The 19,379-nt window shown below is 39.3% G+C and overlaps 1 protein-coding gene across 2 annotated transcripts in view; it reads left to right on the top strand.

Moving 5' to 3' along the window:
* Sick (sickie) overlaps positions 1–19,379 on the top strand; it is a 283,816-nt gene that overhangs the window by 205,633 nt on the left and 58,804 nt on the right. For both annotated transcript variants that reach the window (XM_078180306.1, XM_078180307.1), the window contains 7 exons: positions 4,618–4,950; positions 5,421–5,648; positions 6,353–6,767; positions 7,932–8,073; positions 8,314–8,340; positions 11,011–11,255; positions 14,861–15,012. In XM_078180306.1, coding sequence (XP_078036432.1) covers positions 4,618–4,950; positions 5,421–5,648; positions 6,353–6,767; positions 7,932–8,073; positions 8,314–8,340; positions 11,011–11,255; positions 14,861–15,012 — 1,542 coding nt within the window. The remainder of the gene's footprint in view (positions 1–4,617; positions 4,951–5,420; positions 5,649–6,352; positions 6,768–7,931; positions 8,074–8,313; positions 8,341–11,010; positions 11,256–14,860; positions 15,013–19,379) is intronic.

Raw genomic sequence — 19,379 nt, 5'->3', positions numbered from 1 at the left:
TTGCACAGATTATTTTTTGATCTGACGGCATAATTGTGGGTGACGTCCTGTAAAAAATATCGCAAGAAATTTTCGGCAAGTATAACTTATGGTATGGGAGTCCACCCTAGTAACCAGGCGTTCGTTAGTAAGCAGTATCGCGGTACAAAGTGGGGAGGGCCGGTGAGCAATGGATCGTCGACCCTCGCCAGCCGGCAGTTAACGTTCGTCCGGCTCGTGAAAAGGTGACGTTTGCCGAAGGTGGTGCAGGATGTCGATGACGGCAGCGGTGATGTGCGCGTTGATGGAAAATCGTTCTCTCTAATTTCGTCGGAGTGGAAAGCGGCGTTCCCGGGGACGAAACCGCGGCGTTTCCGTTTCAGTGGAAAAGTGTCGGACAAGTGTTCGGGGAACCCTTGCTATCGCCGTCTAATCTCGTAAAAAGCAATTCCACCCCCCATTCTTCCTTGGGGTAGATATCGCGCTTTCCTCGAGAGATATTTACGGCGTCTTGCAGCGTTACAGATTGATCTCTCCCACATTGTTGCTACCCCCCGGCAAACCAGTAATCAATGGTACAGACGCGGCTTCACTAAATTCTACGCGTGTTCTATGGAAAAATACTGTGAAACAATTGTTACGTAATATGTGTAAACCGTGCTTCCAATATATCTTGCAACAATAAATACAATTTGGTCGTTTCTAAAATGTCAGATCGGCGAGCACAGGCGAGAAATAATATTTAATTAGCTGAGATTGTGCTGCATATTATCTAATTTTTATGAACGCCATTTTAATGAGATTAATAACGAGCACGGTAAAACGTGTCCTTTGCAAACTGTTTTCGTGTCCTGATATGATAATTTTACTTTATCTCCTTCTCCGTAGCAGATTAAAAAACCGCTTATTATACATACAAGATTAAGTTCCACGAGAGAAAACAGAGGAGTTATTTGTTATTGAAATATCGACGTCGAGTTCGTTAAGAAGACGATGATGGTTGTTACTATGAACATCTGAATCGCTTATCGTAAATCATGAATAAATATCCTGTTATAATTATTAAATATAAAAAATAAAAACATACTTGTATGTAAATACTATCATTATATGTACAAATGAAACTTTCCCGATTTTATATCATTAAGTTGTAACCATAAATTATAAATATAAATTTCAAAGACGAAGTTAACTTCGTCAGGGATGAATTTTTATAGTAGGGAACAATCTATTTAATTGTTTCTTTTTTATTTATTATCCATCTCATTTCATTCGATGAGGTTTTGTTAATATTGTTGAGGGATTCTGTGGCGAATAGTTTAACAACTGATTCTCGTTTCCTTTACGCTTAGAATAATCATAAGTTTAAGAAAACTAAACGTACGCATGCGTGGCCAAGGGCGTAAAGAGGTTAAATGAAAATAAATTATTTGTTTAAACGACCTCGATTATTCCGATGCTTTTTATGCTTCGGAATTTGATATTTCAATGACTTATCATTTCCTTTAGCGCATTTAATTGAGACGCGGTATCCATCGCATTTCAGAATTGCTGGTAATAATCTGGTATAATAATCGTAATTTTTTTTTGTCGAGAGGTCGAGCGAATATTATCGCGTTGCCGGCGTTCACATTTATAGCAATTTCGCTAAAAGCTGTGCTCGCACAGCTTTGTTATCGACTGTGCAAATTGCTTCGATTCGATGAATGGTGGTGAGGGCAGTTTGAAAATCGTATCGAGTAGTGTCAGAAACAAACAGACAGACCAGTTAAATTACAGCCGCTGCTGTTGAGAGTGTAACAAGGGTGGTTCTGCACGAGGGCGGCCCCTTAATTATCCCGTGCAATGACGCATTCGATGCTCACACAGGTATTTCGCCGTTATCGACCCAACGAAACCCAAAGACACGTGTGGCGTTCAACTTTCGTAGTTTCGACGACCAAGGACGCTCCCGTTCGCTCTCGGTGATCAAATTATTTTTTTAATCGAACGCGTCCGGACCACCGACGCGATCTCTAAACGTTACCAACAATTATTTAGTCAGCCGAGAAGAAAAATAACAGTTTCGACGAATTGAACGGGGTGGGTGCCGATGTTGGAAGTGATTTCGTGGAAAAGAGTTGCGATAACCGAGTTCACGCGATCCAATGAACACGAGAAGCACGATAATAAATGGAACAATTTCATCTGCGAGCGATACCGTATTTTATCGGTGGCCGCAGTATTCGCCTCGACGAATGTCCGCCAAATTTGATGACTCTGTTGCAGCCGGATATATCGAATCGTCGATTTAGAAAATGGTGAGTTCGGTAAACCTCTGTTCGACGAATTCTATTATTCACTGTTCAAACGTAAAATTCTCGAAACGAATTTTTCACCTCTCGATATAAAACGTATATTATTTACAAAGCGCGCGAACGGAATCACGGGCAATTTTTTAATTCTGCAATTAATTGGAATTCGAATAAATCGAATGATTTATTCGAGTCAAGAATTGTTCGGAGAAATAGATAGAATAATTGCGATTAGAATAATTTACGACGAATAATGAACAATTGCAATTCGAATAAAGTAATCGACTATAAAAGAACTCGTTCGGATGATAATAGATAATTTATAGGAATAATAGCCAACCCTAAACATTCGACGAATTCTCGCGTGACGGTTTTTAACAAAGGTGCGGCATAAATTTAGCACAAGGTTTTTTCTATTTCTCCAAACATCCCTGATACACTTAAAACTGTTTCGGAGGTTATTCGTGTGCACGCGGAGCGGTTTTCTGGCGCGATATTTATTTAATTGAGAAAAAAAGGGACGCTCTAACGCCGGCATTTCGGATAATAAACCAGAACGAGAAGAAAGAATGAGAAGAGTAACCAATACCGCGCGGCGTACTCGGAAGGAGGGTCCCGTTTATTTAAATTTTCATGGTAGTGGTGTCGCTCAAACTTTGCGGCTCAAAGCAAAGAAGTCGCCGAATGTTTGTTATTCCTCGAGCGGCTCGCTCCTGTTCGCGCGAGCGCGCGCGCGCTGGCTCGGGGAACACCGACGAGCGGCATTGCGATCGGTGTGAACACTGTGAACACCCTTTTAAAGCGCAATGAGGGAAGAAGTCGAGCTTGACCCACGGGGATCTTTTGTCTGGCTTATGCCCTTTTTATCGCGCGTTTACGAGCCGGTAAAACCGTGGAAGTCCGTTTCTTCCCCCATGAGTCACGTCGTGCGCGGGTAACCTTACTCGCTGAATGCTAACGGAATTGAAGAAATTCGGAGAGAAACTGCTTTCTAGCGGCGACTGGAACTGTTACAAATGCTACCACCGATAGTCCGTGCGTTGGAACTATTATTTTCGTTAACCCCTTGCGCTACGATCTGTCTCGCGGCTGTGTCGATCATATCATTTCCACGATTCAGCAAATCTTTATTTCTCGCATGTCTCCATTTTTCAATTATCCAATTTCGTTTCAATTTGGAGGAAACATGTATACTATTCATATTTAATAGATTGTATAGAGGGCTAACGGGAGAATAAAATAAAATCTTGATAATGAAAATACTGTTTATGATTTTCAAAATATAAAGTATGAAATACGACGTGAGTTAGATAAAAATGTTCTAGAATGAGAATATTTATTTTCTTTTGTCATTCTAAGCGATACAAAAATTTTCAAAGAGCAATCTAATAGTTGTTTGTGTTAGTATACTGGTCCCTTTATCATTGAAAAATAAATTCAAATCTTTAGTCCAAATCTAAAATAGTTGTCGCGTCTTAAATATTGTTCGAATATTAACGGACGCACTGTACACGATACGAGCAGCTAAAGCAGATTCTGTGCCCCTTGGGGTGGTCGCCAGCTTGGCGCGGCGTCTGTTTTGTGAGTCATACCAGCGAGGGTTCTGACTTTTGTAAACGCCGCGTCGTGTTCGAGAATCGATATTAGTGAAATCAAGCTCTTCGAAAATCCTTGACCCAGGTCGTATTGTCGATTTCTACATCCTTTGCGCGATGGATCCAGTGCCTGGTCACCTAAAACGTTATTTTCTATAGTTCGAACACTTGGCATACAAATTATTTTATGGAAAGAATCCTCTTGTAATAATAAGATCATTGACCGTTTACGGGCGATGACTTTTTCGACCAAGTGAGGTAGCAGAACGAGGTGATTTTCTCAAATGTGTCGAGTGTCTTGTGTTATTATTTTAATTTATATTGTATAACACAAATATAATTTATATACGATTATATGCTAGTATATACAATTATATAATTTGTGTACAATTATCTTAATTTTTATATAATACAAATACAATTCATATGCAATTATATACAATCATCTTAATGTGTATATAATACATATACAATTTATATGCAATTATTTACAATTATATAATTTCTACACAATTATCTTATTTTGTATATAATACAAATATAATTTACATACCATAACATCATACATACCTAGCATCTGAAAAATGCAATAGAATTAAAGGAAACATCAAAGCATCGTGCATCCTTATTTTACAATGTTCACCTAACAAGTTGTTTCGATTTAAAAATAATGGAAAAGACTTGCATGTATTTTTGTAAAAAAGTGAAATGTTCGAACACAATCGAATTCCGTTTCTTTTTGTAAACAGAGGGTGCCGGGTGGTGGCGGCGTGATTGTGGGGGGTGGCAGTAGTTCGGCCACCCCCCAAGGTGCACAACAGGGCAGCAGCCTTGTGTACCGCGTCGTAAGCTCCAGACATCCTGGCGGCCATCATCCGCATGTAAAGAAATCGGACAGCTCTCAGCAGACTGACAACTCGGCGTTCAAACACCAGCAACAGCAGCAGGTCTCGAACAGCTCGGCGAACAGTAGTTCGAACAGCCAACAATGGAAAAAATATATCGAGGCTGGAGCTGCGAGGGACCGGGAGAGAGACAAGGATGGCGCGCCCCCGAGTCCTAGTCCCTCCAGGCGATCCCAAGTAAACATTTTCTGTATACATAGTTTTATCTCGTTTCGACTCGTCCCCGGGCTGGACACTATTGATTTTCCAAATGGAAAACTCATCTTCGAAAATGGAATCCGTCTGTTCCATTTTTTTAATGTACTCGATTTCTCATTTATTTTGTCCAAGGCCGCATTAATATCGGGGTCATTGTAAGAGTTATTATTATTTGCCTTCAATTTTGAATATTTTACTTGGGTTATTAATCAAGTTTAAATTTGTTAATTTTAAACAAAATACTTTTTACGCTATTTCCAAAAAAAAACTGTCAGTGTCTTTCCAATTCATGCTATGCGAAACGAAGTCTCGTTAATTTCTAATCGATCAAATTGATAATTCGTAAACGCGAATAGTTGTAAAAGTATGAAATTATTTTTAAAAAAATCGTTTGTACGTACGACTGTGGAAATAAACGGTTCTAATCAAGAGTTTCGACATTTTCGCAGGATAAACACCGGAAACAGGCCATGGCTGAATATGCAAACGGCGAAAAACCTCAGAAAGTTTCATCAGGAACGTCGACTAGCGGCAGCAATAAAGTCAGAGGAGTGCCGCAAAGTTTCGGATACGTTAAAAGACACAGCGCTGGCACCAGCCCTAGCCCTAACGGAGTCCAAAATGGCAGCAAAGATACTACGAGAACTGCTCAAGTCAGCGCTGTCCCGAGAACAAAGGTAAAGTCTTTTTTATTAGTCTCCTTAACCGAGTCATTCTACTTTCCTACATCTTTTAGCAGACGTTTGCGTGTCGCTTATATTTGTATTCAAGAGACTTACTTTAAGATATTTTATACAATATCTTTTAATAGAGTCTATGCTTGTGGTTCAAACACCGAGACGTTATCCTTAATGTAACGCTTGAGCATTTTATAAAAGAAAAATGCGTTTACTGTATGCTACAACTTTTTATAGTTTTACAATATTATTTAGTTTAACTTGTTAATATCAAGCGTGGGTGCTATTTACTTAAATATGCCGTTCGCCTAATACGTGTCTCGTCTGCTGTGAAACGCTTCCTGAATTAACACCTTTTGGATAGCGATGTTGTGCTAATTGCGCATAACTAACATCGAATGAGAAAATTTATGGCATGTGCTACGGAAATTATTCTTTTGGGATGGCTTATTCACTAAACTGCTTGGACGATTAATTCGTATATTACCTTGCGTGACTCGTAAAATAGTTTAACATCTTATGTTAAGGCCATGTCAAGATTATAGATATAATACATATACATGTGTATATCTATATAAAAATATATATATTACACATTATAATTATTATCTTCATAAAGTATCTCGTGTTATTTATTGCAATTCGTTCGCTTCTACGTATTAATTATGATATAAATTAAAAATTTCCATAATTCGACGTTGCAGGTCAAAGTATCCGGAGGAACGCAAACGTGCACCACGGAACTCCAGGCGAACTCCTCCACGTCGAGTCAAGGACATCATTATAAGAGTTACAGTCTCACGGGTCCCAGCGCAAGTCAACTTTCCCAATCAGTACGGGACCGACTTATGCTCGGTTCGCAAAGCCTGCCAAAACCCGGTAGCCCGGAATTCACGGCGCTGTTCGCATCTGCTCATCACCGGGAGAGAGGATCCGGAGCCGGACCAACAAGTGCTTCCTTCTCGCCGCGAGTTCTGAAGCCATCCGATGGAAGTCTCAGCGATACCTGCAGCAATTACGCAGCTCCCGATCTGCAGGGGTATTACACCCCTAATAGTCCGTACACCACATCCTGGATGAGACACAGCAATACCTATACACCAAGTGGACGTTCCCAAGGTACTTTCCTTGTACCCTGACAATGAAAGCTAACAATTTACACTGAACATCCGAGATAATCGAGTAGGCAAATGCTAAATAGCTGTGCAGGCATCTCGCGGCAGATTTTTAACACACGCTTTAACCGAGAGTTTAACCCTTTGCTCTCCAAAGCACCATTTAAATTGTTGTATCACGTTCCGAAATCGTTTTTGTATCATCAAAGTTTTTTTTGCCGTTGTAAGAGTCGCAAGACTCCATTTCACGCGCACAAGTTACACTTTGTCATAAAAAATGGAAATACTATAAGTGGGAAAAGTAATTTTAGATTTACAGTTAAAATGGCTTTGAACGCAAAGGGTTAATATCTAATAGTCCATAGTGTATATCGCAATAAATACTAGTAACTAGACTCTGGGAACTTATATTATTTTTAACTACTTAAAACTGTTGAAGAAGGTATTACATTTTTATTTAACTCCTTTTTTTTCAAAAAATACTTAGTTTAAAATTCCGCAGCCGAATAGGTTTTTATTCAGTCGAGTATCTCGTAAATTGACAGTGTCCTTGCGGGTCTTAAAAATCATTTAAATACTATCATGTGGTATTAAATTGGTCTGTAAACTCGAGGTCAGTTTTGCAGTTTATTTCATTAGAGGATCAAATATCCGACACGTTTATTACACGTCTCTGATAACTAGTTATTAAGATACACTTTATTATCGAGCAACAGTCAGCAATTAGGGACTTTTAATTGATTTGCAGAGCAATTGGAAGACAAGAATAGCTTACCTCCAGATTGATTTTAGGTAGCAGTCTGTGTAAAAGTCTCCATTAATATTTTCAATCACTCTATTTTTTTTAAATACTAGAGAAAAGAAATATTGTTAATTCCTTGCCATATTTTGACGAGTCAAACTCGTAGTGGAGATTTGTAAACTATTGCAGTATAAACGCCATTCCATTCCTTTAAATGAAATCACAATAAATCTAAAGTTTCTTTTTATTGCAAGAAATTATTGCGATTTAGAAAGTTGTAATCATTACGATAGTAAAGCAAATGGTACGGAAAGGGGTTAAACACATTGACGGCGAGTGGCTGAGCTATTCGGTCCGTACGGTACCCCTTTATCGCAAAGTTGTGTCGCGTTCGACTATAGGTGTACTTAATTTGCGTAATTTCAGGAATGGGCCTGTGCGAAGCCGACAGCGTGGAGTCATTGGGATCCCATCGAGCGAGCTTAACTCACGCCCGTTTATTAATGCATCAGAGGGACTCCACGGGCTCCCCGGCTCCGCCGCGACTCAACAGAAGCAATTCCATTAGGTATGCCGTTAACGATGACTACACTTTATGTTAGTTTTCCACGACCTTTTACGAGATCCTTAGAAGTCATTTGCATACGTCTGTATGTATAGATGCATGACTAGAGGATGCAAATGTCTCACCATATTGTTTAAATCGATCAGTTCCAGCTTTTTCTGATTCTTTATAATTAACCACTCTATCGACAGCGACTAAGCTCGTTTACGGTGAAATAACGCAGTTCATTTAATACCGTTCTAGCCATCTGCGGGACAGGACATTCCCAAGGTAGTGCAAAAAATCTAGAATTTACACGTTCTTGCCGTGCCTGATTTCCATGCATAAGTATATTGAACGAACCGAATCCAAGGGGCGGTGTGCCCTAACATGTATACACACGAGTGACCATTTATACGCACTTGAAACACGGATGTCCATGTGTATTTATATCTGTATCTATGTGTATCGAGTTTCTACACGTGTATCGTTTAGACTCTGTATAGCGAACATCAATCAGTCTACCACTTTCTTATGTACACAGCATTTCTATCTATGACTACGCCCGTGCTCTGCTTCCTTTGCAAACGCATGTACAAGCTTCTCACGACGTTCTTTCATGCAGCGGAAGGAAGGGCATTGCGACTTTCTTTCGTAGCTGACTTTTCTTTTTTCCAATTGGTCACGAAAATTGTCGTCCACTGTAATAGGTGCCTTGTAACATTTTACGAATCTATCGATGCTAGTCTGAAAATTCATCGTTTTCATCGTTTACCATTTGACGCTGCGTATATTATATGTATATAAAATTATAAAAATAAAACACTAAGTAGTAAGACAATTGGCTGGGTAATTTTAGATAATTAACATTCGTTCGTAATAAGTATGGAGGTATTTATATGAAGTAATATTAATGTTATTGAATAGCGGGTTGAATTGTAATAATTAAAGAAAAATTGTAAATAAAATCTGGCTGTGGTATACATTTTTACGGAATTGTTCATTTTAAGGCAATTTTCGTGGCGTTTTCGTGACCAATTGTAGTTTACTGTAGCGTGCCATGTCAATTATAAAGAATCATTTGCGCCATGCTTATTCTTGCACGTGTTCCTCCCAATTCTTCGTTTATTCGAGCCGTTTCCTTTCGCTGCGCTCTTCTAGAACTCCGCGCGAGTGCATATGCAACGGAGAAGAAGTGGCACTCGGCTTTCAGACCGAAGAGAATTTATCTTCTAATTAGGAGGCACCTCCGGATCGACTAATCACGTATGCACTCGTCAGGTGGATAGACGCGTTCCCGTCGACGTCCTATGCAAACTGAACACTCGGATGCGAGGAACACTTGTCTGGTCCTAATCAGTCTGTCTAGAACGTGAATTCTTGGTAAAATGAGTGTTAACGAGTTTGTAACCAGCGCGGAACGCACCTGCTTCCCCGCGTCTCAAAATTCTCGCCTCGATCGAACATCGAGCACGCGTAGAATCGTATTCGAGGACGCTTGTCGCCTAATCTTTCGATCGGCTGTCTTCCCGAATGCAATCGAGCGTGACAAGCTGCAATAGATATACGATAACCGTGCTTTCTACCGCGTAGTCGCAAGCATCCGAATTATTTCCAGGCAGAAATCATTCAACAATGTTGGGCTGCGGTCGTGTTTGCCCGACACTTCAAATTGTAACGTTCTTCGCACGATTGTATCAATTTTTAAAACTGCATTGTTCAAACCGTTAGCGATTTAATCTAGTAAAATTTTAAAATGTCAATAAAGTATATCTAATCTATTGAAGTTATTGAAGAATGATAGATAAATAGTAATTTTAAATAGTAATAGTATAATAGATAATAGTAGATTATTACCAATCTGTTAAAGTTATTCAAGGAAGATAGGTAAATAGTAATATTTAGTTTATATTCCTTGCATCGACGCAAATAACAATTTTTATCTGGCATAGAAACTCGCAGTCTAACTAATTAGGCGTCTTTCTCTAATCCATAAATCTTGAAACTTTATTTTCGAAAGGAACTGCGAGAACAATTGATTTTATTGTAGCATTATTGTGCGAGGGCGTCTAAAAACAAAAGAAATACTTGTGTCAAACCGATTGTCCAACTTTTAGATATCGAGTATTATAGTATATTTATTATTACGCCTTAGATAGGCTGTCATTATCCACCCCATTGTTTTCATTGTAAAATATTTCCCAAGCGCCGACTATATGCACACTATACATATAGTGTTGCAATCTGTAAACCGTTCTGAACGGGTTTCATAGTGAAAGTAATAGCCTGGTAAAAGTTGAATACATCAAAGATGGTGAAATTCGAAATAAATGTATTTTTATAGTTTTGCATTCATTTATGTCAAGGTTTTATGTCTTCTATGGTTCGATTGATTTCGATGTATGAAATAAGACTTGAAAATTACGATGCACAACTTGAAGAAATAACAGAGCAAGATACGTTTGCCGTATCGTTGTTACAATAGAAATTAGATTAAAGATAATAACGTATCCGTATACGACTTTAACGTTACGCTAAACTATAGAGGGTTTTATTTATATTATTTATTCAGTCGAAAGAAAAATCGAGGCGATTTTATCGTGTCCGTTCATCTCGCAGACGAGTGGCCAGTCAGATGTTAATCGTCGACGTTGAACATGCTCTATCGATGCACGTTGCGCGCTTTTCCATTCTCCGAAGATACAAATAGTTTCTCGAAACATGCCTATCGTAACAACGTAGAAATTCTTAACGATAACTGGACCGTGGATTTTGATGCATTCGCGAGCGAACACGACTCAAAGATTCGCATTGAAATTTGCGGTCCAACTTAGCGGGCATAGCCAACGACAATTGCAACTTGATCGGTGGAATTCTTTGTCGATCTTCGGAGACATTCGTGACACACCTTCCCAACATTTTCTACCAATCATTTAGATGGTTGTACGTCTGTTTTCGCAGGTCCACGAAGAGCGAAAAAATGTATCCGTCAATGTTAGCTAGAGGAAGCGGAGCATCATCCTCTGTCGGCGAGGAAGTCGGAGTCGGGATAGGAATGGGCGTGGGCGTCGAACCGTATTACAGCGTCCCTGTGGGATCTACCGGGTGTACAGGGCAGCACTGGTCCCAGCCAACGTCTCCGACACCCACACACACTTCTCGACAACCGCCTAATCTCTACCAGCATGTGCACAAAGACGACGACAGTGAGTTTACATTCAGAAATGTTTACAGTCAACTTTACTGTTCCACTTTTCATTCTACAATTAAAAATTCGATTATCCCGCTGTTTGATCTACTATACAAATTTCTTGTATAACTACTCCGGTTAAGGCCTCGACTACGACAGACTTTGCTATTCCTTCGTCCCGATCTTATTTACTTCGACGGGGATCACGGGAACAAGCTCGTCCGTCGTTCGACAAGCGGCTATTACTTCGTTACACCGCTCGGCGAAATAATAGTGCAGGAAAAGGAAATAAACTGGCCTTTTATGCAGAGAAAAAGAAGTACAAAGTATATTTAAGAAAAAGAGTATTATACAACGACGCGGCTATGCCTTACAGAAGACGACTCACTGCAGCCGCCACTTGATTAGTTTGATCGGATTTAACCCCTTGCCGTACTATTTTCTTCATAGTTACAAGGATGAACACTTTTTCTACTGTAATAATTTCTTAGGAGGGAAAGGAAAAATATTTATTGCGTTCGTCTGCATTTACTTAAACGGTTAAATACCAATGACAAGGGGACAGAATTTTATTAAGGCTATAAAGAACGGAATAACATTTATACTTAACAAGATATTAATAAACATCTCTGTGACGTGCCAGATTCGTCAAGCTACGGCAAGGGGTTAACACAAACAGTTGACGGTACTGACTATGCCTCATGGCATGATTTCGATTGCCCAATGCTGACCCGAGTCGTTGCATTACAACAAATAGGAAATAACTGACTGGAGCCAATCTACGCTCCAACTATGTATAAGGTTGGTGCATGTGAAATATCGAATTTTTAAGTGAGTATATAAAACTGCATATCTTTTTTCAAAAGCTATTGATTTAATCAAAATGTGCGCCATTCGTTTCAATACACTTTTCCTAACGCGAGTTTAATTTATAGATGTCTGTTTTCAAGAAATTCTGATTTCTCGGATTAACAAACTATAGTATGGAATTTTTTCAGACTGTCTCCATTTACATACTGTTCAGCCCATAAAAACTACGCGTACGTCGTACAAAACAATTGCGAAATTAAATGAAGTAAACTATAAAATTTTATAAAACATAGATCCTTCGCCAACCGACTTTCACTATTTTAAACATTTAGGACAGTTTTTACGGGCTAAATAGTATATAAATAAAGACAGTCTGAAATATTCCATATCAGATTTTATTAATTCTAAAGATCAGAATTTGTTTAACACGTTCCGTGGCGAGCTGTATTTAGTCGACTTTTCATTCTGGTCAATCGAAGCCTTAAAAATCAATACATTATGTTTATTTATCAATTATTGTCAATATAACTATGAAGCAGACTTATTACGGATCTATTCTTTTGGTGAAAATTATTTCTTGAATTCTAACTTGTCGTAAAATATTTTTTCAACGCATTGAATGGCATTTCGGTAATGAAATCTCGTTGAGAAAGATGTAACAAAGCAAACAGGGCATATTTTGATTAAATCAACAACTTTTGAAAAAGGATATACAGTTTCATATATTCACTTAAACGTCTGACATTTCATATGCACCAACTTAATACCTCGGCCAATGATAATTACCAATTTGTAATAATTTGTCGCGAGTTTCGACGTCTCATCTAAACCCCTTGACTTTGATACGCACCAGCCTTACCATATGGTTACCATGGAGTTACGGCGCGCGCCAAGAACGGCAAATTTTTGGGGATGCATTTTTATGGGAACATATCTCAATGATGAAGAAACTAAATTTCACTACCTTAAAACAATATTATTTCTTTCTTCGTATTCCGAACCGGATTGCTATTGTAAACATTGAACATTTAAATATTAATGTAAGCCTTTTTTCACAACATGTCTAGTAATCTAGTAAAGTGTGACAATTCGAAACATGGACAAATACAAAATCTTACATCAAATTTCTTACATTCGTAATGTGTCTCGCTTCTTTTGTTATGTTTTCGTCGCAATACACATTCCTGCCTTTTCTCTAATTGGGGCAAAATCTATCGGAGTAATTATCGATAAAATCGTCAGGACGCCTATAGGCGCTCTCGGTGTTAAGAACGCAACATTTCTAAGCGCCTATTACTCTGCCACAGGAGCCAAGGGGTTAATAATATGATAAATGAGTAAACTTTTTTAATATTTGACATTTCATTCTACTATTATTAATACCACTAACAATATCGACTGATACGTATAGATTAAGATGCAGCATACGCAGGATGTCTGCCGAGAGTACACACACTTGAATGTCCCGGAAGCTATTGGAGATACGAGAACCTTTTTTTTCATGAAAACAAAACGGCATGCGGAGATAAACTTTGGATTTTCGAGCAGGAAGTGTATCCACAGCAGTGGTTTGGGTCGGATTCTCGAGTGTCGCGCCTAAACAATGTCCGCCTCGAAAGTGTAGACCGTAAACTGCTGTGGGAACACAGTGATAGATTTCGTAAGACTATGGGGTTGTCGATGCAATCGTTGTTTAGATGAAATTCCTGCAGTCTTCTTCTGAAATTACTAGATGATCCCGAAAATTGACGAGTTCCCAGCAAAGACGTTGCATCCTCACTTTCTACACATTTCTTGTCGTATATTCCATTTCATCTAATATAATGCAATCTTTCACTCGGTAGAAAAAGATATTACGTAGCTCCTGGTAATAAGTATGATAGTTTCGCAAGAAACAGCATTATAGAAAGGTAGAACGAGAGCAGAATTTGTTACGGATGATCTCACGTTTTGCGGAATCATTGTGCGAGTCCAATCTCATTATTTATACCTTATTCATCGGTAGATTGTTATTATATCAAAAGAATGCTGTCATTTATACTTGATTGTATCGAGAGAATATTATTATTTACACTTTATTATGACAATAGAGAATTATCTATTATAATCTCCTAAATTAATACTTGTTAACCCCTTGCACTATGATTCCTTTCACGCTGCGTTGATTTGCATTTATTTGTCCTTAATATCTTCTTTAATAGCGCCAAACAATTTTTGTTTCTTTTATCGTCTTTATGTACTTCCGTTTATAGATTTTGAGAACAGAAGAATTCATTTTTATTTGGATATAGAAGAAATTAATAATATTTATATTTAGTAAGATCTTGCATGGGTTCTTTGTCACGAGTCTAACTCGCTATTATAGCGCAAGGGGTTAATAGTGTCCATCGTATGTCTCGATTAGCGAAAGAATTAAATATTCAGCTGTATACACTCAAAACCAGACATCCTGCAAAAAACTGTTACGCTTTTTGAACGTTCAATTTTCCGCTTTCCCGCGATAAGGTTTTTTACCTTAGTAGATAAAGACATGGAACAAATTCAATTAGATTAAGCGAAACAGATAGATTAAAGAGAGACGTCGAAACTTATTATTTTTTCGTACGTGTTACATGAAAATGTAATGAAATCGTAATTTATTCATTTTGAACTCTGTCCTACGAAATGTAGTAAAGATATCGCGATTAACAGTTTTTGTGGCACCGTCGGTCAGGCGCGGCTGCAACCTTGACACAATCCACGATTAACTTTATTTTTTTATCCAATTGAGCAGAAAGGCAAAAAACAACTGTTTCTTTGGTTTGTCCTCAGTCCACGGATCTTCGGTGTCTTTGGTATCGACAGCGAGCAGTCTGTACAGCTCGGCGGAAGAGAAGCAGGCGCACGAGCTGCGGAAATTGCGAAGAGAGCTGCTGGACGCACAAGAGAAGGTCCATTCGTTAACCAGCCAGCTATCGACGAACGTGAGTACACGTTATATTGATTTCTGTAACGATAAACCATACAACGACGTCTATCAACAACCTGCTACCGTTCGCTCGGAGTCGTTCGCGCGTTTCGCAACGCGCGCGCGCGTGCGTCTACACCGACCTATTAAACCGACGTCACACGGTTCGTACACAATTGCTCGAAGCGGATCTATTCTATGGTTAAACGAGACACGGTCCGAGTTTGTCCGCGCAGCGCCGCGCGAATTGCCGCAAATGATTAATCACAATTAATCGAACGGGGCGACAATTAACCATGTTACGAGCTGGTCGTTGCTCTAACGAGCTCGATCCGGCCAAACCTGTTGGCATGGTTTCCTACGGAACACCGATACATCATCCGGCTCTATCATGCTAAATATCGAACGCAATCTCCATTATGATTTCTTGCCGGGTTACGGAATCGATGACCGATAATATAATTTCTCCGTTCGGGGTTCATTCGAGCACCGAATCGAATTCCGGGAGAAATAATAATTCATGCATACATCGCGGGCTCCGTCTAGACGGATCACCATAAATTTGTTTCGGTGTGAATCTACTTGTGAACACCGGAACAGATGTTATCCGATACAGTATATTTATGGGCAATCGTTTGGACATTATTTCGAATTGATCGAACTAATCGGACCACTTTGAAATCGTTTCGTATTAACCCATTAACGGTCGCAGCATGGAAATCAATGAAATTCTAAAAATGTCTGCACAGTGCTTCAAGTTTACTCAGACTGAATTTACCATTATTAAACCTATCGTTATATATTCCAATATATATTTTTGTCCTAAAAAAAGGACAATGTTTAATACCATAAACAAATACAAATTAGTACAGATTATTGCAAAATATTAGACTGGTGGGAAATAGTGGCTCAATTTTATCTTGCTGTATTTCAACGAGTAATTTGCCTTGGAAATTCCGTGGCTTACATATAGTATGATTATAAAATATAATGAATGTAATGGTCTAGAAAAGGATGATCTAGTAACGTGTCACGAAGAAAAGGAACAAGTTCGGCTGCAAAAAATTGAAATTAGAAAATTGAATTTAGGAAAGGTTTAATTTGATATTCGAAAAAGGAAATATTGTGATACTGCCCTGAAGTGGACAACCCCTAAGGAAATATTTGAAGATAGGGGTTGTCAGGGAGCCGTTGTGCCGACGTTCAGTCGACAGTGGTGATCGAATCGCCGAGCGATCAACTCGTGTCGTCACAAGGAATTCTATTATTCTAGATATTCTGTACGCAATTGTAAATAGCGAAGACTAAGAATAAAATACCGCGTCGTATAACGCGAGGTGCCAATAGAATTCGCAACAATATTATATGAAAACATTTTTAGTTTATTGCTATAAACTCAGATAAAAAAGTTAAAAGACGATAGTTTTTTAATCTGTTTTCTCATTCGAAAATATAAAATATAAATATAAAATAAATTCTACATATAAAATAAAATATAAATATAAAATAAAGTATAAATATAAAATAAAGTATAGATATGAAATAAAATATAAATATAAAACAAAATATAAATATAAAATAAAATATAAATATAAAATAAAATGTAAATATAAAATAGTAAAACAGTTGTGATCAAGCCGTCGAGCAATCAACTCGTGTCGTCAAAATTGTGTTATTCTAGATATTCGGAGCACAATTGTAAGTAAAATACCGCGACGCATAACGCGTGAAGGCAACGGAGTTCGCGACAATATAATCTCGAAGAAAAGGGCAAATTTTTGTGGTAAAAAACGCAAGCTCCAAGGTAGATTACTAAGAATACGTGGCCGGTGTTTGTCGAGGGAATTTCGAACGGCCCGCGTCGGCCCGACGCAGCGGAAGTGACCGTGCACCGAGGAAGATCAAGGGGCCAGCCAGCCAATGGGACGCGTCGCGGCCTCTCGGGCATCTTGGATCGCTGCGCGGTGGATCGATAGTCGGTCCGCGTTTAGTCAGTGGCGAGACGCGCTGCCTCGAACATCGTTTCTGCGTTTCGTTGCGTTGCGTGCCGTTGTATCGCGTCGCGTCGCGTGCGACGATAAAGGCCCGCGGCGGTGTGCCCTGCCGCCGTTAGCGGATCCGCGGCGCGGAATCGATCCGAAAAGTGTGACAAAGTGTGGGAAGAGATCATTGCTGCGGTAAATTGATTCGTGATCTGTCAACGGGGCCCGTGTTCGGTCAGTGATCGCGAGCCGGATCGAACGCGGCTCGATCGATGAGCCCGGGACGTGATCCACGGGACGGGACACGGCCAGCCAGCCCGCTCAAAGAAAAGTAATTGAAACGGAGTCGTTTGTCTGGTTCGATTTTTACCGGAACGAGGCGGCTCTCGATCGTTTTTCCCGTCGATAGCTTATCGTCGTCCGGCGACCTTTCTCTTTGTACGCGCTCTTTATCCTGGATACACTCCGCGTTACTCCCGTGATACTTCCTAGGTTTGTTTACTTACCGTGCCTCTTTATCTGAGCTTTATCGGCACAAAAGGTAGATAACACGGATCGTTCTGTTTTCACGGCGCGATGCACTTTTATAATACCGAATCACGTTCTGCGATTCACACGATCCCGTAATCGTGAATTTATTTAGTGCGTATCTACCAGCATAACGCTTGATAAAAATAACTTAATTTTCACCTTGATCGAAGTCTGTGAGATTGCGATCCAAATGATTATTTATTGCAGACTTTTTAACTAAAGTTTAAAGTCTAGAAATTCTTTTTCAACTTAGGAGAATTTAATTTGTAAAAGGACGCACTCCGTTTACAGAATGGAGTTTGAAGGAGCAACGAGAATTGTTGACCGTCCTAAACGGATGGCAAATCAAAATTGGCCTCCAATTAACCCCTTGACGTACCATTTTCTTCACAGTTACTGCGATTAGGAATTTTTCAATTGGTATCAATATCATAGAAGGGACAGAACATCAATGTTTATTCCGTGCTTGAATTTACTTGAAGGCTTAAATATTAATGACAAGGGATTAGAATTTCATTTGAAGTACGCTAAGGGGTTAAGAATTACGATGAGAAATCAGGAAAATAATACGTTAAATAAACAACACCGTAGAGTATAGTTCTCGCAAAAAATTACAGTCGGGTAATTGTAATCGAAGACTGAAAATCCCGCGCGAAACTCGAGTCCCCTGACAATTAAGGACAGGGATCTCTGAACGAAATAAAGAAGGCCTGTCATTTTGGGCAGCAGTCTCCTTTAAGGAATCGCGGTCAAAATTTCGGTCATCTCAGAATAATGATCAGGGCGAGATGATCGTAATGCAGCCACTTGCGCGCCTCGGTCTCGACTCGCTGGCTTAGTGTCTCATGGTCGGACAAACGCGTTAATGAATTTACAACGTTGCATAAAGGTCGCGTAAAATCATTTTACGAACAAACATAAAGAAACAAATACCGGGTTAATCGACCGATACTTTTTACTGTTAACCCCTTGCACTTACGACGCCTTTTACGTTGCGTTGATTAGCACTTGTTCGGTCAGATAATTTTTGTTTCTTGTATTGTCTTTATTTACTTCCACTTCTAGACTTTGACAATACAAATTAATAATATTCGTATCTAGCGGACCTTACATGGAATCTATCACAAATTTGACTCGTTATTATAGCGGAAGGAGTTAAAACAATTTTTCTATACTTTGTTTTAGTACAGAAATATTTTATTCCATTTTCTATACTATATTTGCCTCCAGGTTTTATATTTTTAATATTTTTTCTATAATATATTTGTTTCGATCTTTCAATTATTCAAGAAGGCGTACTTGTAATAATTTCCATACTTCTTTTGCGATTTAGGGCACTTCTCCACGAAATCGAATAGGATATCGAGCGTTTACCCGAGCAAAAAGGGAGACGGTTATGTTAATGTTCGGCTGTCCGTTCGAAATTTCGATTGAAATTTTCATTTAAACGTCTCCGCTGATGGGTTGTCCGTCCGCAAAAAGCGGAGCCGAGGCGCGCGATAAAAACTCGTCGGGTCGCCACATTTCGAAGCACGAGCGTAGATCGGAAAAGCAGCCGAATCGGCTCGAGCTGAATCATTGATCTTGGGCGAATAATGAGGCGGACACGTTGAGAGACAGATATTACGATTAAATGGACTCGCTACGATCGGCTCCTCTCTCGGGCCTTCCCTATCGAACGCATGATCGCGATACCTGAGCGTGCATCGTGAATCGATCGGGATGCGGTACCACAGTCCGCGTCTCTGCTCAGAAACGCGTGTTTTCTCAGAGATAAGCCTGTAATCGATCCTTCTGCAACCAAGCTTATAGATGCTTACGGATTCAACAACCTTCTCGAGATTCTGAAAAATCCAGCTAATATACTATT

This window comes from Augochlora pura, chromosome 5 (assembly GCF_028453695.1).
Source record: "Augochlora pura isolate Apur16 chromosome 5, APUR_v2.2.1, whole genome shotgun sequence".
NCBI lineage: Eukaryota > Metazoa > Arthropoda > Insecta > Hymenoptera > Halictidae > Augochlora > Augochlora pura.
This window is presented reverse-complemented; position numbering and strand designations above follow the sequence as displayed.